Below are 20,168 nucleotides of genomic sequence, written 5' to 3'. Positions count from 1 at the left end.
TCCATGATGGCCGTGTAGAAGTGGATCATCATCGTCTTTGGCAGGATGAACTTCTTCAGCTGCCTCAGGAAGAACAACCTCTGCTGAGCCTTCTTGGTGATGGAGCTGATGTTCAGCTCCCACTTGAGGTCCTGGGTGATGATGGAGCCCAGGAAACAGAAGGAATCCACAGTGGTGAAGGGGGAGTCACACAGGGTGATGGGGGATGGTGGGGCTCTGTTCCTCCGGAAATCCACAACCATCTCCACTGTCTTTAGAGCGTTGAGCTCTGCACCATGACACCAGATGGTCAGACTCCACCTGTAGGTGGACTCGTCCCCACCAGAGATCAGTCCAATGAGGGTGGTGTCATCCGCAAACTTCAGGAGCTTGACGGACTGGTGACTGGAGGTGCAGCTGTTGGTGTACAGAGAGAAGAGCAGAGGGGAAAGAACGCAGCCTTGGGGGGAACCGGTGCTGATGGTCCAGGAGGCTGAGACATGTTTCCCCAGCTTCACGTGCTGCTTCCTGTCAGACAGGGAGTCTGTGATCCACTTGCAGGTGGAGTCGGGCACGTGCAGCTGGGAGAGTTTGTCCTGCAGCAGAGACGGGATGATAGTGTTGAAGTCAGAGCTGAAGTCCACAAACAGGATCCTGGCATCAGTTCCTGGGGAGTCCAGATGCTGGAGGATGTAGTGGAGGGCCATGTTGACAGCATCGTCCACAGACCTGTTGGCTCTGTAGCCAAACTGCAGGGGGTCCAGGAGGGGGTCGGTGAGGGACTTCAGGTGTGTCAGGACTAGCTGTTCAAAAGACTTGTGACTTGAGTCCTGTGATCCTAGGCTTCTTGGGGACAGGGATGATGGTGGAGGCCTTGAAGCAGGCTGGTACGTGGCATGTCTCCAGGGAGGTGTTGAAGATGTCAGTGAACACCGGAGACAGCTGGTCAGCACAATGCTTCAGGGTGTGAGGGGAGACGGAGTCCGGGCCGGCTGCCTTACGTGGGGTTTTGTCTTTTAAAGAGCCGGTTAACGTCTCTCTCCAGAATAGAGAGGGTCGTTGCTGGTGGGGGAGGGCGAGGTAATATAGATGAAGAGGCGTGAGCACCTGATGGGCTGGGGGAGGGAGGGGAGGAGGACTGCAGCAGGTTGGTGGAGCTGTGGGGGATGGGATCAGGACATTGTCTATCAAATCTGCAGTAGAACTCATTCAGCTCGTCTGCCAGGCGGAGGTCATTCATGGTGTGGGGGGTTTTGGCTAACAGATGCTAGCAGTGACTGAGGAGCACATGGAGGTTCCCACAGCGTCATGTTTGCCACAACCTGCTTTATAGGAGCATAAAAAAGTCCATTCGGTAAAGTGGGAGGATCATCATCAACTGTTTTACAGAAGGTGCTTTATAAGAGTCAATGGGTTCATGTGATTCATGTTTTGTTCGGTCCATGTAGACGTGTGCTTCACTGACTGCGTGAAGAGTTTCACAGTACGACTTCAGTTTTGACAAATGCATGTTAACCAAAAAAACAGTAATGATGTGAATGTCGTGAAGAGAACCTCTATTAAAGCATTATTTATGAACCCAGTGGAGATCAGGCCTGTGTGCTACAGAAGGTAAGAGATTGTGTGAGAAGAGTTCATGTTTCCTCCCAGTGTGTGCGTTTGTGTGTTAGTGTGTGTGTGTGCGTGTTTGGCGGGGCAAACTGGATAACAGCTTTGCACAGATTTTGACTCAGATTGTCTTGGCACAGCTGTGCGTTTCTGTAAAATGTCGGGTGCTTGTAATCCATCTGTTCACAGTACCACAGTATGTAGTGTTTCTGCATGTGTGTAAGTGCACTGTGCGCTCTGCAGGCTCCGCCCCTTACAGCTGTGGTTGTTCACTGCTGCAGCGGTGTGTTGATCTATCGATCTTGTGTCTCAACACGTAGACTTGAGACCACGATTCATTGAAGTGTGCACGCATGGACACATCTGCAGAAACACATTGAGGAAACAAAGAAAAGCGACTTGTTGAAGCCTCACAAAGCACGTTCTGTCTGACAGACTGCCCTCAAGGATGTGCTGCTTCATCCCCGTCACTACCACAGTATTTAATGTGCACACCTTTGGAAGAGGTGGATGTGAGGGGGAAGCCTTGTGGAAGGACTGGGGATGGATGTCATTTCATTGATGCTATAGGTCTGATGAATGCTAATGGAGTGGATCCTGTGAGGTGCAGATGTGTAGTTGTTGGTTACCCACTGCACAACGATGCAACGACGTTGTGTTGAGGCGGTTGCCTCTTGGTCAGAATGGTGGACGAACATCTGTCCTTTAAGAAATGTGGCTGGACCAGTGAAAGTATGACAAGTTTACAATCTGTTAGCTAGTGTTTTATTGAAATAGTATAGTTCCTGATGTTTTCATTGAGAATTCTGCTAAATATTCTGCCACATCATAAAAGTGAATTCAAGCAGGTGATTTGTTGAGCATGACGAAAAAGGCTTTCCTGGGTTCCTCTGGGATGACGGGGTGGTCTAGAGATCTAAAATATACTTGCACAAGCAGTAGTCTCTGACAGTAATATTAAAAGTTGCGTTAATGTCGACCGGCAGAGTTAATGGCAGAGTGAAACCTGATGAGCAATAAGCAACACCGCTGCCTGCACCTTACAATATACAAGTTCACTATTTGTACCGTTACACATGCAGGCTGGGGTCAGATTTAGTCAGAGGCCATTTGTATTTTGACTGACTATAAACACTCACAGGCCACGTGGGACTGTTGATGGACGTGCTTGGTAAATGGCCTGTACTTGTATAGCGCTTTTCTAGTCTTCTGACCACTCAAAGCGCTTTAACACTACATGACATCATTCATCCATTCACGCACTGATGACAGGAGAACCACACACAGTGACACCTGCCCATCAGTCACTAACATCCACACACTGCTGTCGCAGCTACAGGAGCAATGTTGGGTTAAGTGTCTTGCCCAAGGACACGTCGTCGTTTAGCAGAGCCTGGGATCAAACAGACAACCCTCTGATTGGAGGACGCTCGTGCTCCCCACTCACCCACAGTCGCCCACTTGGACGTGCATGGTAGTCGTCCCTGCGACACCAGCACAGGCATCAGTCCATGAACCACCTAAAATACTCACCTTCCAAACACGAGGACAATGAGATTATATTAAATGTCACTTTGTTTTTCCTTCAAAGTTGATTACAGTTCCAGGCAACACGAAGGTGGGTTGAGGGAAGAAAAGACGCGTCAGCCGTTGCTTCCAACCTGCGTTTATTAGAGATAATACACGGTGGGTCTTTTTGACATTTATACAAAACAAACAAGACAGCAGCTTCTGATTGGTCTCCATACTGGTTCTGACCCCTGGTCCTCTGGTAGAGACTAAAGTGTGTGTGTGTGTGTGTGTTCAGCATTCTGTGCTGCTTTCCCAGAAGATTTCTCACAGGTGTTGTTCCTGCTACTGGCCGAGGTGCTCGTCCCACGGTGGGCTTGAATGGCTCAAGGACGCATCACGGCAGGATCCCTGTACAGCTGCAAACCAGTTCTCACTATTAAACTGGTGAAAACGCGTTCAGCTTGATGACTAAATAAATAACAAGGACCAAGTCGTACTTCCCCGTGGTCCAGGTGCCCTCTGTGTAACCCGCGTGCTAGTTATTCACGGTGAGTCTGGAGTCAAAGCTATGAGGTCTCTGCGGTGCTGGAGGAGCTCGGCCATCGTTGGTTTGACTCGTCTCTTGGGAGACAAAGTGCAACACTAAATCCCTAAAAACCCATTAAAAGGTAACCGCTGTCTCTGACTAATGTGGAACATTTATTTCATGTTTGTAACTTTTGTAAAGTTAAACCGGATCAAAAGTTTTAACTTGTGCTGCTGAACAGCTGCTCACGCTACAGTACCCATGAGCCTCAGCAGCCAGTAAAACAAAACCAGCCGTTAGTTCATCCAGAGCGTTGACGTCAACTTTCATGTTCTGGTCACGAAATATGAAGACTAAAAATCCAGTCCTGCGTCAGCAGCAGGACGGCGCAGCGACACTAATGACCTGTGCGATGGAGGTAAAAGCATCGACCTGCTGACAGGACGCGGTGACGAGCTGAGCCTGGACCAGACCTGCTATTCACATCTACCGCGTGTCAGTGAACACGCGTGTGCGCAGCATGTGGACAGTCTTATTCCGCCCGTTGGACATTTTGTCTCCCATCGGAGACGTGTGTCCCCCTCCCGACTCCACGTTAGACACTTTAAGGCCGACTGATCGTTCTTTATTCCCCAAACCTGCTGGTCACCCAGTCCTTTGGATCCACACACACTGATGGAGGCAGAGAGCTGCCCAGTGCTGGCAGGACGATGGCAACGGATCCGGCGTTACAGGGCGAGTCGGCTGGTGTCCTCCTCAAACAGAGCGACCCTGAGGGACATCAGCTCCGCCCCCGATAGTCCAGCTAGTCCAGTTTAACCCAGAGCCAAACGCAGGCTCACCCAGACTCCGGTCCCGGCTTCTCCTGTGGCGGGTTTGTCCTTCTGCATGAGTGGGGGTGTGGCCTCAGCTCCAGCTGGTGCTCTGGAGTTCCTGGCGGAGCCAGGACGGCAGCGCGTGGCCCAGCCGGTTCAGCAGACGCAGCAGGTCCATGTTGTGCTCGCGGTAGTGCTCGGCCAGGACGGCCCGGGACTGCACACGCAGAGAGAAGGGTCAGAGGTCAAAAGAACTGCACACAGCATACGGAGGTGCGTCTCTCTAATATCAATGCTCTGGTGTTTTGCAATATATGTGAACAAATCCTGTGTTTCTAAGCAACAGAACAACAACTGGTTCCTACTAAAGATGTAAACCTTCAAAAGCAGCTCTACTTTTCCTTATTAAAAAGGCAGTTTCCTAAAAGTGCTCATTTTTCAAAATAAACGTAACTATTTCCAGCAGCTGGAGGATATAAATGTGGAGCTTTTCTGTGCTGCTATGGGTGGAGAAGCAGGTGAGACGTAGCTGTACCTCAGGACTCATTTCTGGGTACTTCCTGCCTTTACTCTTCCCCAGACACTTTGCTCGACCTCCTTCCACCCGCTGACACCAGAAGCCTTTGCTGTCATCGTACCTGCACACGCACACAGTTCATTAAGCATGTGTCCCATGTAGGACGGTCACCAGATCAAACAGTTGTTGTGCCATTATTGCACCGACATTTATTGCGATATTATTGCAATTTTCAGACCAAGAATGTTTTATTTGTCCGTATTGTTAGACATTAGAATCGGAAAAATATATCATATATAAATAAAACCAAATAAGTGCAAGGGACACGAGCGGGCGAAGCATCGGGCTCGTTGCGATGCGTTCGAGAAGGTGTCCAGCGCGCCGCGGCAGCCGGGGGGTTTAACGCAGGAGGTCTAACGCGGGCCTCTGCTCGAAAATGCATTTACACACTAAAACTGGCATATTTATGAAGGGAACCATTGGAGTGTGTTTAGGTGTGAAACACACACAGACACACACACACACACACACACCAAATAATTCTCAAATTTGCCTGAAAAAAAGAGAAAAGCTTCCAGGGGCTTCACGCCTATAAAAGATGAAGACGCTTGCACCGCTCCTTTACGTTTGCCTAGTGTGAGGACAGGTTTCACTTTAGTGGAGGCCAACAGCAAAGAGCGGAGATGCAGTTATTTCAATTCTCAGGCGCTTCCTGGACGATTTTTAAGCCCCGCCTCTTTATAGAACGGTCAGTAAATAGAATCGTGGCCGACCCCCCGTGGGGGAGAGCGGCAGCTTCCGCAGCCAGTAAAAAATCCATAAAATCAGACCCTGAAACGGAGACACACACCCGCTTGGTGTTCAGCATCCAAAAAAGCTGGGACTTGTGTTCTTTTGCTGAACAGGGCAAAGGTAAGGTCATTCCTGATTGAACAGTGATAATGTGGCGTGTGGGCCTGGCTGTGGGAGGATCTGTGTGTGTAGCAGCGGATACAATGTGGTGGTGGATTCCTTTGCTGGCTTCCATTGATAAGTGCACCAAATATTTGCATAAGATAATTTATGACTAAGAATTGTTGGTTCAAGGGTCGACTTTGTTTTGTTTGTAGAGTAAAAGCTCAAAGATGTCTAATTAAATGTTTAGGAATTTACAGCCATGTCAGGTGTGAGACTTTGGTATTCAATGCTTTAATCAGAGATGAGAATCTCCACCACACACGGTGTAGGAATGTGTGTCTGTATGCGTGTGCGGTACACACATTAGAGCCTGGGTGTAGTTGAAGATGGGAGTGACGCCGAGGAATCTCTGGATCCCCTCCATCACCTGAGTGGGGTTGGACCTCAGCAGGGCTCCGTCCACGATGTGCAGCTGGAACACACAGAGGTTCATGGGGTGAGAAGCAGCTGGTCGGGTTCACACCTGTCAGACATCATCCGTACTACACAGTGGGGATGAAGGACATCAACACACACACTTCTGACAGCGTAGTTGAACAGGAACACCATGCACAGCCAAATATATTCACTTTGCAGAGGTTTTATAGCCTATGGCTTATTGACATTTTATTAGATCACAAGTTGTGATCACCAGGAACCAGGTGAGTAGATGCAGAGTTTGAGGTTTTGCAGATGTAACGTGATTCATGACGTTTGTATTCCTCCAGATGTTTCAAGGAGTTTAACCAGAACGTAAACTTGGGGCGTGGCGTGCACGTACCTGGCTGGGCTGGTAGTGCTGCAGCCAGCGCTCCAGGTGAGGCGCGTAGGCCCCGGGGAGAAGGCAGCGTCTCTGGAGGGCCAGCAGGTCCCTGGGGCCAGAGGGGCCCGCTGTCACCACTGCATGGAAAGTGTTGTTTAAGGCTGCAGGGTCCTGGTGGGCCTTCTGGTGCTGCGCTCCACACAAACAAATGGTTTACCACAGTGTATAAAATGTGACTTGGTCGTTTTGGGGCATTACGGTACGAACATGAAAAAAACAATCAGCTAGTAAGTCAACAAAAATGAACACATTTGAAATAAAAAGCCACACTAAATAGAAAAGACCAATGTGACGGCGCACCAGCAGCGAAGCGCAGAGGCTACGTTGAGGAGGAGCACTCCCAGCTGTAGGAAACAACACGCGGAGCAACAAGTTCCCACCTGGTACCAGGAGTAGGCCCGGTCCGACGGGTTGATGAGCACTGCCAGGACTTTGGCTCTGGGGAGCAAGGCAGCAGCTCTTTTAGGCGCCGCCTCGGTGTCAAAGTAGTTTGCGCTCTTCTCAAACGTGAAATCTGTGCTGACGTTGGAAGGGAATGGGAAGAAGTCCATGTACCTGCAGATCACAAACAAGCCTCCGCGTTACATTGTATCCATTGTAATCCTACGTTGTTGAAGGCAGAGTCCACGTCTTTACCAGTCGATCCCGTTATCATAGTTGGCTCCGCTGAAGAACTGGATCTCCTCAAATGTGCTGGGGCTGGGGAAGGAGCTGGTGACGGCTGGGTGGAGGCTCAGGAAGGAATGAAGCGCCGTGGTGCCTTGAGAAAGACGCAGCTTTTAGAATAAGCAGGAGAGAGACTCCGATGAGGACGAATGGACGCAGAGGGACAAGGGTACCGGTTTTCTGTGGTCCAATGACAAGGAATTTGGGGAGGCGGTCGCAGGTCTTTTCTTTAGACCAGATATCTTTGTGTCTCTTGTCGTGACAAGGGTTCTGAAAGAGGATCACAGCAACACAATTTATTACAAACAACGTTGGGATTTCATTTAAAAGTGTGAACTTCCAAAACTAAAATGAATCCTCTGACCTGCCAGAGCGGGTCCCTTTCCTCGGGGAAGATCTGGAAGTACTTCTCGGCGAGCTGGAGGGGGGGCAACGTCTGCAGCCTGAGGTTGGTCCAACACTGGACAAACTTCACCAGAGACTCAAAGGTGTACAGGCCCAGGCGGTCGTTGCCGTAGTTGGACAGGTGTGTCATGAAGATGCTGATCTGGATTGAGAGGACGCAGTGCTTCAAAATACAAAAATATGGTGACAACATACGGAACAACACAACTAAATGATATCATAGAAAGGAAATGGGAAGGTGCCATAAATAGACCAAATACTACAGTGTGTGCGCTCTTATGACGGGGAGGCTGAGGCCCGCAGGAGGACGCCGGCTCTTGGTCGTTCGTCTCAGTCGTTGACTGAACTTTTGAAGTGGTTTTATTTTGTACTTCTGCTTTATGACGTTGATTAATCGAACTAATTACTAATATAACTATTCCACATCCAGCTGTTGTCCTTTCGTGTAAGCAAGAGCTTGTTCTGGCGGCGTGTTGGTTTAGTCGGACGAGCGTCACGGGAGACCAGTTCCAGACTTACAGGGTTCAGGAGGACAGTGAGGAAGAGCTCCCCCCCTCTGATGCTCTTGTCCAGCTCCTTGGAGCCTCCTGGGTATTCGTTATAGAAGATTGTATGGGTGAACAGACCACAGGTCTGCCTGGGCAACACCTGAAACACACAAGGAGGTCATTGGCGGATGGGAGGAGATTTGTAAACCAGTTCTCTAGGTGAAGTCCCAACCCGTACTCTCCGCTCTGCATCTGCAAAACTACTCGTCCCTCCCTCACTGAGAGCAAAACACTCGACTAGGTCTCGACTCTTCGCTGTCCTTGCGCCGAAATGGTGGAACGAGCTCTCTGAAGACACCAGGACTGCAGAGAGCCTTCACATCTTCCGCCGCAAACTAAAGACACACCTCTTCAGACTCTACCTCGACTAAAGACTAACAAATTGTAGCACTTAAATTGTACTTGTAACGTCACTCATCTATAGCAAATTGTAAATTGGCTTATTTGAGGAAATTGCACTTTCTTGTTCTCCTGAGTTTGTACCCTATGGTTGAATGCACTTATTGTACGTCGCTTTGGATAAAAGCGTCAGCTAAATGACATGTAATGTAATGAAGTTGTGTGATCAGGTGCAGCTAGAGCCGCCGTCTGTCCGTCCTGCGACCCGATGACACTTCAACAGTGGTGCAGCAGACAGTAGAAAAACAGGAACCAGCCAATTTATGATGACTCCGTGTGCACAAAGGAGTGTGCATCACGTTGTAACGTGATCCTACCAGAGAGACGGTGTGGAACCTCATACCTACAAACTACTGATTGTACGTTAATGTGGCGCTCAACATGACGCCACTATATCGGATGGAAGTTTCTTGGAGACGGCTTTCTCTAAAGTAATGTACAAATAAACTTCAACAATCCAGAATATTTCATCTGATTTTCTGAGTGGAGAATGTGACGACTGCTTCTACTCTTCACTCGTCTCATCTCTGACCCGTGCACCTGAGTGATGGAAACCAAGTCCAGGGACGTCTGTGTGGATTCAAGTGAACTTCGGCCCAGTTCAGACGATCGATTTATCGTGTGTGTGTGTGTGTGTCTCTCCGCTCAACTCAAGCTGGTTTTCGAACGTGAGGCATGTTACCCTTTTAACAGGAAATCAGCTCATAGCAAGGTCCTCTTGTCAAAATGTCAGCTGTTTAAGGGGAGAAGTCAGAGTTGTTTGAGGAACATGAACTGTGTCCCATGTCTTTTCTCTCTACCAACATGTGCAGCGATCCGCCCACAGAACCCTCATCGTAGCCGATGGATCACTCCCATTGCTGCAGTGGCAGCAGCCTGTGGACTGACCTGGATCCCGTTGTGGATGAAGCCCCGGCGGTAGCGAGCGGGCCTCAGGTGGGGGTACTCCTCGGTGCTGGTTACCTTGATGCCCCACACAGCCTTCCAGGCCTCGTACAGCTGGCTGTGAACCGGGTAAACACCGGAGTGGTGCGGAGCTACCGCATAGCCCATGTCCGTTGGGATGCCATGCTCCTGGAAGGGAGGAGTGTGGAGAAGAGAGAGAGTCAGGAGGGAGGCGAGCAAACGTGGGTCTACATCGCTTTACCCGGTTAGAGACCTCACAGCTGCCTACACACAACACTGACGGACAGGCTACCAAGACAAGTCTCCAGCCCCGTAGGGTCCACGGTCACCTAATCAACTCAAAAAGAAGCACTTCCTTCTGTACTCTTGATATGGAGCTACATGCATGCAGGGCCACACGGGCCTGCAGAGCTTTGCTCCTGTGTGGTTCTGCCCCTCCCCCTTGTCTTGCAGGTGCTTCCAGGATCCAGAGTTAATGGAGGTGATTGGAGTCCACCTGTGCAGAGTTTGCCAGCTGCTGAGTGGGCTGCACACAAAAGAGGCACCATGTGGGCTTTTAGGGGGGCGGTCTCATTTGCAGTGACAAATAAGTCATTGTGAAGACTTGTTTCCAGGGGGAAATTGGCGATTAGGTGTGGTAAGGGCATCGGTAAGTCGGGGTACCCTGTACACTTTTGCACCTAGAGTCTTTTCATGTCTAGACACACTAGGTTTAGTGGTTGTTGCAAACCCCTGTATGTTTTGTAAACTGCCGTTTGTAGAGAACTCAGTCAGCCTTTTGTCCAGAAGACAGATTTAGTTAGGCCTAGTTTTGGTTTGTTCAGTGATTATTTGGCACAACTATATTGTACCTACCTCCACCACATTTGTAAAACTTCAGTTGTCATTTAATAAACTCAATTTTTGAACATCACTTTGACTGACTGTTTAATTTGGTTGTTAAGTTATTGTTTCACTTTGTGGACGTAACAAATGGGGGCTCGTCCGGGATCTGAACCCGGGACCTCTCGCACCCGAAGCGAGAATCATACCCGTAAACATGCACGGATGACATTCCTTGGGTTTGACTAGAGAGCCGAGGCAACAGCCCTGCTGTGCCCTCCGTGACAATCACAGCCTCAAGAAACCTTCCAAGCCCACAGAGCATTGGGACACGTATGGCCTCCCTGCGTATACGGACATGGGGGCTTCTGAGCACTTTACACATCAGGTTAATTGCACAAAAATCTCCTGTTGGGCTAGAAGAGGTGTGACATCAGCCCAGATACTGCTGTGCACCAGGGGAACCACTGTACAGAGGAGGGGAGGCCATCGTTAAGTTTGAGGCCTTGATACTCTACTTGTTTTGGTTTTTCAGATATAATCTTCAGCTGTCCAGCTTGCTGATGGTGTACACCACCAACTGCTGCTCTCCTATAGAAAGAGGTTGCACATAAGAGGTCACCGCGGACTCTACCCAGGTAGCCACAGATTATGCTCCTCCCTCTTTCCATACACCCACAGCTGCCAGGCCGGCAGTGATGGTGCATCTGACCTGAGCGAAGACCTTGTTGAGCCTCATCTGCTCTGCCAAGACGCTGACGTTGTGGAAGAGGTGAGGCTGCATGTGGCTCCACATGTGAGGGAACCACCAGAAGTCCATCCTGTGCTGCAGCAGCATGTCGTCTCCCAGATCCTCTTCATCAGTACCTAAAATCCCGTGGACACAGCACACAGATGTTGGCATGCAGACTAACGTGGCCTGACCTTTCCGTGTCCACGTTGCTTATGAATTGAGCAGTTCTTAGTGCAGCTGACCTCTTGCTACTTTACATAAAAGGATTCCAATGGGCTACACAGAATGTAGACAGACACGTGTGCGTTGTTTCATTCTAGAGCGCCGTGCAGAAAGAAACTGTATAGTTACTACCGGTTTTATTTGAACACTTTAGAGGGTTAGGGGTACCCGAAGGCTCCCATTGGTAGTCCGTACCGGCAGAGATCTTGATAGTGAATAAATGTTTTGTTGGTGAACGCGGGGCAGTGGGGAGTGTTTCTACAGCAGGCGGCTGACTTTGTAGGGCCCTGCATTCTGACGGGAATGAGAGCAGATCCCCTTCAGGGTTTAGATTGTTAATGACAGTTAATGTCCAAGGACTGCTTGGCATGATCAAGCCGGCATCATCCTCTGCTAACGGACAATGTTGAAATAATTTCCCAGGATCTTTCAGTGACTGGAAACACCAGGTCCTGGGATCCCCCGAGCCCTGCGTGTGTGGTTGGTGCTAGGTTGTCCAGGAAACCGGGCTATGTCACACGTTTCTATGGTAGCCTCGAAGGGACAAACCAAGCACGGGCTCTGGAGAGAGCAGTTTTATGACTGGCTTTTTCCTGCATAAATTAGATGTCAAAGCTCCTACACAGGAAAGGCAAAGAAACAAAGCTCTGTTTTAAAACAAAGCTTTGTCCATAAAAGAAGGTCAGATGATCCATACCTGTGTGGTAGAACTTTCCAGAAAATCCCAAATTGAAGGTGAAATTATGGACCAGCGCTCTCAGCTTGTTTTGAGTATTGAGTAATGCCTGTGGAAGGATGAAAAACACAGCTTACTGGTTTCATTCAATACTTATAAGAGTTGCTTAGTCAGACTTAGAGGGGATCATATGAATCAGTTCTCACAGCTAGCAGATAAATACATTCTAGCTCGCAGACAGAACACGTCGGTTCTCTGCATCAGTCATTTAGACCTGATGCTTGGGGGGGTTTTCTCCGCCAGTGCTGGTGAAGCCTCCAATGTTCGGAGATCATTCCTCACATCTCAGTGCATCAACTGCACAATAGACTACAAGCGGGGCATCGTTGGGCGTCTGGCGTCGCTCTTGTACAGGTGGCTGACATTTAAATATCCCACCAGTCATGACGCCCCCACCGCTCTCATACACACTGAACAGGACCAACGCCCTGTGCAGTCTTTAGTGCCAACAGATTTCCTGCTGACGACCATTCTTTAAACTCTGGCTGTTTTTTTGGCCTCTGCTCCAAAAATGGTAGCAGTGTAGTAACTCTGGATCTACTTCATCTGGACAGGAGCCCCTGAGAGTGTGCTGATGTGTAACCATCAGTTTGTAGGTTACTGGTGAAGAAATAAATCAATTGCATGAAAAGAAATCCCTAACGGTATCAAGACACATGTGTGTGGACAGTACTCATGGACACTTTTACTCTGATAGAGTGAAGACAAACTACTCTGGAAGAGGTCTTAGTGCCGTCTCATGTCTGCATTCTTTTCCCAAGTCCGGCTCTGGTGAACCTGTTGGAATCGTCTGATGTGTCAGAGCGACGGCTCCCGTAGCGGGTCGAGTGTAAAATGAGCCTAGAAAGAGGGCAGAAGGCGCTGAACGGTCGCTGAGGCGCGTACGGTGGCGGCAGGACGCATCTCGCTCATTACAATTCAGAATGTGATGAAGACGTCAAAGGGTGAGGGGCACTTCTGGTTCGTGGTTATTTTACTCTGCAGTGGGGTTTGTCTGGGAGAAGTGGTACGGATATCTCTGTGTTCAGCGTCCTCTCGTCGAGAGATTCAACGCCTCGCTTTTCTCCTCAGCGTCAGTGGGAAGTGGACATGCGCCTCGCCGGGTGCACGTCTCCGGACTCATTCGCACAACACGTTTTCTAACTTGTTGTGTTTGGAGCATTTTCATACGGATAAGTGGAGATTGTTTAAAACGGTGTGAAGCATTAATGCATTTCTTTGTGGGGAGTGCAGGATGGCGCAGGTCGTCCTTTAGGGCAGAACAGAAAACACCCAAAGTCAGCGCCACCCTGTTTGCTTGAATTATTCTGCTACCAGTGTTTCAAATAGATTTGATTGGGCACGTGGCGCTGGCGTTACACTACAGAGATGTGTGAGGCCGTCTAAATATTCACTTCTATGACACCAAATTTATTTGTTATTTATTGATTATTCTATCGGCAGAAAAGAAGGCGCGTAAACGCTATTTAGAGGTGCTGCAGTGTGCAGTTAGTATGCTGTTATTGTTTAGTTTGAAGCTTTAGTTTAAAGTACGTCTGAACCAGCTCACATTCAACCCCATGCAAGCGGAGAGGCAACTAAAGCAGCATTTCTCTCGTCGCATGCCAGGTCACCCACCTCCACATCAGACACCTTCATCCGGGTTCCCTCCTTGCCAACGAAGATATCATCCACATCCACCAGGAGGTGGCGGTCCAAGGACAAGCACAGCCTCTTCCCGGTCAGGTAGGCGATGGCGTCAACAAACACCAGCTTGTGGAGCCAGTAGTTGAGATTGTTCCCAAAGAGAACCCTTTGAATGCCATCATGGAGCCCCAAGTCCTGGACCACCGTGGCATGGAGGGCCCGCAAGGGGCTGGGTCCAACGTGAGCCAGCGCCTCAGAGGATTTGGTGCTGGCCAGAAGAACTGGTTCATAGGTAGAGTGGTTTGACTGGAAGATGGTCCAGTCATCCCCTGGTAAAGAGCCCTGCTCCACCTGGTTGGGCTTGGTGATGTAGAGTAGAGGAGCATTGGGGTTTATCCGGTAGTCCCTGAGTCCCAGGTGTGAGTGTAGGAAGAGGGGGAAACCTTTGAGCTGTGCACTGAGGAGAGAGTTTTCATTCGCTTTGAAAAAGCCAATGACGCCGACTCCATACTCAGTGCAGTACTTGTCCAGTAGGTCGCGATTCCAGGCGTCCAGATTGACATATTTCAACACGTTTTCATAGATGATCAGCGTGTAGCGCCCACGGTTGTGCTCAGTCAACGTGGGCATGTCTCCTTTACCCGGAGCGATCTCTGTCCGGTAGTGGAAGCGACTGGACTCTAATATGGCCACGATCTCCTGGCCCAGCTGGGAGTAGATGCTCTCCACAAACACCAGAACCACAGGCTCCGTCCTGGAGTAGTCCACCGCCTTCACCTGCCGCAGCCGGCCCTGCCGTTGGGGGAGGTGAAGAGGTGCCCTCTGGGCTCCTGACCCTCCTCCAGCGGCTGCCGTGCTCGCTCCCAGCGACATCACCCCCCCTCCCCCGCAGTCACTGAAGGGCATGGGGGGGGCCTCTTTGATTTTGGGGCTGTTGGAGACGTAGTAAGCGAGGAAGGCCATAGACAGCACGCAGAAGATGATGAGCGCCAGGATGAGGCGGTGGAGCTCCAGCTGGCGAACGCCTCGCAGTAGCTTCCACACACCCAAGCCAGCCCCTACCATGGTGTTGGAGGGGGGAGGCTGCACCGGGCAGCGAGCGGCAGCAGTCCACGGGGAAGGAGAGCAGAAAGGTAGAGGGGGGGTGAGAGGAGGAGGATCGAGCAGTAGACACCGGCACTGATCTGTGCTGAGGAATAGCCATTTACTTCAGGTCACCATGGCCAACATCATCCATTACCTGCCTGCCACCTCTCGCCCTGCAGCGCATGGCACACTGAGCGCCTGAATGCAAGGAGGACGGGCTGGACGATTGTTTGATGGATCGAGTGTCTAATATTAGGCGATCAAAGAGGGGGAAGTTCTGTCTCAAGCAGCTGAGCAGGTTTCTACACGTGGATGTGTCCATCTGTAGGGCTTGAGTAGTCTCTGTGCTTCAGGGCTGAGCCCCCCTGGACCATTAGCCTGGACATCCCAGAATGACACCTAGAGGATGAGGACAGAGGGTGAGATGAACAACGAACAGCTTACATTTTAAAACCTGTGGACCTATTAGGAAAAAATGCCATTTGCTAATCACTTTGAACTATTTGACCAAGATGGCTCAGAGTTCAAATGGAGACTCACCTGGAAAACACTGCCGATTAGAAAACTGATCCAGATCCATGCAAAGGACTCCTGCTAGAGAGAGAAGGAAGGGGGAGGAGGAGAAAGGAAATGACACTTGGATGAAGCTGAAATGATGAAAAGAAGTCTATTGTCTACTTGAGGTATGGAGGCGTCATTCAGGGGGAGGTAGTCAATCATCCGTTAGCTGGAGCAGTTCAAGGATTAGGACGTAAATAATGAATAACTAGTACAACAACAAAGTTTAAGTAAACAACACCTAGTATGTGGGCAGTTTGTAAGTCCAGAACTCGGCAGCAACAAACATCACATCATGGAGCTTCCACTTCTATTGCGTGTTTGGCGTTATGGTCGCGGTAAAGAGTTACGATAAAACTGTCAGCAGCCTCTGACCAACTTCACCACCGTAGCAACTCCTGCCCAGGCTCATGGGTATAATATTTAAGGCCGGTATCCAGGAGAGCGCAGGGCCATGTAGAGGAGCACTGAGGACATGAACGCTTTGACATGGGAACTTACAGCTGGGGAAAAAGCATGACCACAGAGGACAGAATGTCCACAACATGGACCACAATGGGAGACATGTTCAGTTAAATACATAGAAACTCAATATCCAACATGACCTGGAAGGGCGGTTGCTAAGCAGCGACGCCTACCTTGGCAGTTAGCATATTTGTTACCCATCATTTGGTTCTGTATTCATAGTATTTGCATGTAGAACGAGGTGAGGGTGGTGCTTGGCGCTGCGTGGATGCTGCTCCACTCTCTGGTTGCGAGGCTCTCTTGTTCCACACTGCTAGCTTTGCATCAGTGTTGTAATCAGGGGGCTAGCGAGTTTGATTCATTCCCTCAGTAAACATTGTAATCATGGTCTCAATCTCTAGTTTCAAGTATCTTCAATAAAGCATAATGTAGGCCAGGGGGGCGGGGCTTAGGCAGCGACACCGACAGGTGAAGAGAAGCAGTGAACCCAACTAAGCTAAAATCTCACCCAAAACAACAACCGTCAACCACCAAATAACATTAAAAGTTATTTCACAGATGAATCATAGAATCCAAGGCCACATCAAAATAAAAGGACTACCACGAAACAAATGAGTAGAACTGGTTTCCATCCGGGGAACTCGCAGAACACTGACATCCTTCGTACATTTAAGGAAGGAAACACAACGTTAAGAAACAAAGATTAAGAAAAAAAATTGTGAAACAAGGGGAAATTATATTCAACACTCGACTGCTACCTGAGAGGATTTACAAGTACCACTTCATTATCCAAGTTACAACAGTTTTAGCACCATGGAAACATCCCCAGTTCCATGACATAAAATCAAACACCTTTGAAAAACCTTCCGTAGACCGCAGTCATGGTGGGGAAAGAGGGCGGCGCTTCCTGAACAAACTAGTCATTACAGCCGACCTGCCGTGTCTCCACTTGTTCCCCCTCCTGCTACTCCTTCCAGACAAACCACCAATAATGCCCTTCAACGGCTGAAGCAAACCGCTCCAGCGGGCTTCAGCCCCTTCTTCCCATCATGCCTCAGAGCACCATCATCAGAGCGCTCCACCGAGAAGCGCCAGGTGGTGTTCTGTCACCTCTACACTGACGGAGCTCCTCTGACGTGGTGTCTCCTCTGCGAGGGAAGAGAAGGAGCATCACTCACAGGCTGATAAACACGAGGCAAGCCAGTGAATGTTAGCGTGCCAGGACTTTTACATATGGGGAAGTGACAGGGGTGATGGTGCATGGGGGACGGGGACATCGCACAGTTGGCACCGCAACCACAACTAAAGACGGAGACTAGTTGTAGAAGGTTGTGTAGCATCAGTTGTGAACAATAAAAAGTAAACTAAAGACCTGGAATCTGTTGCAGGATCTTCTCCACCCAGCCGGGTGGCTGACTAAAATCAGTCACTACATCTTTTCCTTTTTGCAGTGCTGCAGATCAACCGGCACTGAAAGAGCATCATTGTGAAAGAAACCCTTGATTTGTCAGGTTTGAGATCACTGGATCTGCAAACACCCTCTTTTGGATCGGCGTTGAATCATGAACTCCAGAAAATGCATAACTACTGTATTTTGTTAGTGTTCAATGCCTTTTTCCAGGAGTGACTGATGAGTTTATCCTGCTCAAACACACCTGGCTGTGACATCTAAAAATATCCACCAAAGTGAGCGTCAGCACCAACCACCAGACAGACATCACAGGAGGTGATGATCGCTGCGCTTACAAAGGTTCGGCTCAGCTTCATGCAAAGCAGCCGGACAGTTTGAACGACGGGACATCGTCACTGTGTCAGCGCTCTGGTGATGGAAGTTATGAACTTAACCACTCAACACAAAAACAATACGGACGCCCTGATCTCAACAGGTAGTACAGGAACGCCCATTAATCATCTGAGCAAATTATCTACCTCATTTCAAATTGTTGAAGACTGTTCAATGTTGGAAAAATGTTTACAGACCAGCGGAGGAGTAGTAGAAACTGCACCCGCCAGCGCTTGGAAATGCGTCAACAAGGACAAGGCAATTTTTCAAAACAAAATGTCAAATAGAATTTTTTTCCTTCTCTATGGCCCGGCACCAGAGGTCCAACAACAAGCCCCGACGTTCAAATAAACCCTGTCAAGTTTTCCGATTTGTATATTTATGAATTATTATTATTATGTTGACGGAGCAACCCTTTTTTGCACTTTCTGAAGTTTTATTTTGCACTGTAAATTTGCAGTTTTAGAATACAGGGTTGTAAAGTAATACTTTTTAAATTCTGCTTTTTTTAATCCAATTAATCAAAGAAATGATTAGTTGCAGCCTTTGACCAAAATATCATCACTTGAGCAAATGTGGAAATCTAATTAATGCTAGAGTTCTGGGTCAAAAGGTGTTTGTGAGGTTCACATTGTAAATAAGCGTTCAGAACCTCTCTGCAGGCTCTCCTGAGATATCGACTCATACCGAGGGGAAACCAGAGCGCCGCTGCTGTTGGATCAGAGCAATAAACATTAAAAAATGGGTTTTTGCCTCGCTTGCTCAGTCAAGTAAGGGGGTCACATATTACTTTTTTCTTATGGATAAAAATGGCTTCATTTATTAGCAGTTTTCAAATTACAAAAGACAAAATAATAAAGTTAATGATAATGTTCAATCTTTATGTAGACTAATGAATTTGGAGTTCGTGCCTGTTTTAACCCGTTGGATTGACGCTCCTTGTGTGTCCCGATACGGTGACGTCATGATCGCAGCAGGTGCCACACGGAAGAGCCGCATGAAGCACGAGAGCACGTCGCTTTCCACCGCGTAACGGAACGCTTTATTTGGATGTTTAGTTTGCTTTGTTAGCCGGTCATTCGCGCGAGGAACGGAAGTCTCTGCGTCTGCAGCTCAATTGCAGCAACGAAAAAAACTCCCAGACTTCAATGATGGAGGCAAACACTGACTTACATAAGTATAAATAGAAGGTAGACGGCTCGTTAGCTGCTGTAGCTATCGTTCGCTGCTGCCAGGACGGAGTCACAGCAGTGTAAATAAAGTATTCCTATGAAGCACCGAAACGCCATCAGTAAGACCACGGGACACCTGATCAGAGGTTAACTAGGTTACAGAATCTGACCTTTACAACGTGACCCTTTCTACTCTCCTGCAGGATCTGTATTCAGATCAAACTGGGATACTTTGCACAAGAGAGTGACCGATGGCAGCAACGTGCCTGCAACTCAAGTCAGTCCAACACTTGATCCGGGCTGGAAATGCCCCACTAGGCACGACAACACCGGGTTTCTCCCCAGCCTCGTTCAACAAGTGACTTTTTACGGTTCCTTATATTATAATATTTCCCTTGACATGACTCAAACATACACGCAGTCCAGCAGCCCGGTGGATGGACGGAGTCACGAGTCTTAGTGACCGGGAGTGGTGCCTGCAACTGTGACCCGCAGCCCGGTGGATGGACGGAGTGACGGGTCTTGGTGACCGGGAGTGGTGCCTGCGGCGGGCGACCCGCAGCCCGGAGCTCCCGGTGCGAGGACCGTCAGCTACACGGCACGTTCGTCACCGCACAGCGGACGTTACCGTTACACTGCTGGTAACACCGCAAATGAGCCACCTTAATTAACAATGCAAGAATACGCGTTAAAGAGCACGTCGGTGTCATCACACATAAAGTGCCATAACATGTTATTGAAAAAGCGGGGGGGACTGTTTATCTCCAGCTTGCTCTTCGGTCATTCTAACTGGATAGCATGCTACGGGCTAGCTCTGGTACATATCACAATGTAGCTAATGTTAGCGTAGCTAACGCCAGCTTACTAGAGGCGCAGCCGTGAGCGCAGCGGTCACCTGCACCTTGTTCGTATACTGCTCCCTCGGTGGCGCTGACGTTGACATATTAGTACCCGACATATAGCACAGACTCCCGGCTCAGCCCTCAGTCCCGTAACGTTAACGAGAACCACTCTACGCTAACGCTAACGTTAGCTGCGGATGCTACGGCAGCTAACTACCGATCCTCCACGGACTTCAAAGGGCTTCGGCTCGGTGTCTGTTACGGGTCCGTCAGCGGTGTCGCACCTACCAGCATTCGCTCCCAACACGACCCGACCCGACAGGAGGGATGGAGGACGAGTTCCAGCTTTCTGAGTGCAAAGTGAACTTCAGCACATCGCCGCTTGGTCTGCCATCTTGGATCCACTGGAAGTCGGACTCAACCAAGTCTGTCCTGCCGGGGGGGGGGGCTAAAAGTTTACCTCCGTCCAAAGGAAGACACCAT

At 49.3% G+C, this 20,168-nt stretch overlaps 1 protein-coding gene across 2 annotated transcripts; it reads right to left on the bottom strand.

Moving 5' to 3' along the window:
- Window positions 1-3,237: 3,237 nt before the first annotated feature.
- ndst2a (N-deacetylase/N-sulfotransferase (heparan glucosaminyl) 2a) lies at window positions 3,238-20,124 on the bottom strand. Of its 2 annotated transcripts, none has more exons than XM_040178700.2 (15): window positions 19,974-20,124; window positions 15,406-15,459; window positions 13,771-15,264; window positions 12,115-12,202; window positions 11,175-11,329; window positions 9,623-9,808; window positions 8,307-8,435; window positions 7,747-7,929; window positions 7,556-7,652; window positions 7,353-7,476; window positions 7,097-7,271; window positions 6,675-6,845; window positions 6,217-6,326; window positions 4,976-5,078; window positions 3,238-4,657 (listed from the first exon to the last, which is right to left on the bottom strand). In XM_040178700.2, exons 3-15 carry the CDS (start codon window positions 14,842-14,844, stop codon window positions 4,532-4,534), a joined length of 2,721 nt encoding a protein of 906 aa, XP_040034634.1. In that variant the 5' UTR covers window positions 14,845-15,264; window positions 15,406-15,459; window positions 19,974-20,124; the 3' UTR covers window positions 3,238-4,531. The 2 variants fall into 2 exon arrangements, with proteins under 2 accessions (XP_040034634.1, XP_040034635.1); XM_040178701.2 differs by having other exon boundaries at window positions 15,406-15,456; window positions 19,974-20,114.
- Between the last annotated feature and the right edge of the window lie 44 nt (window positions 20,125-20,168).

Source organism: Gasterosteus aculeatus, chromosome 6, assembly GCF_964276395.1.
Source record: "Gasterosteus aculeatus chromosome 6, fGasAcu3.hap1.1, whole genome shotgun sequence".
Lineage (NCBI taxonomy): Eukaryota > Metazoa > Chordata > Actinopteri > Perciformes > Gasterosteidae > Gasterosteus > Gasterosteus aculeatus.
This window is presented reverse-complemented; position numbering and strand designations above follow the sequence as displayed.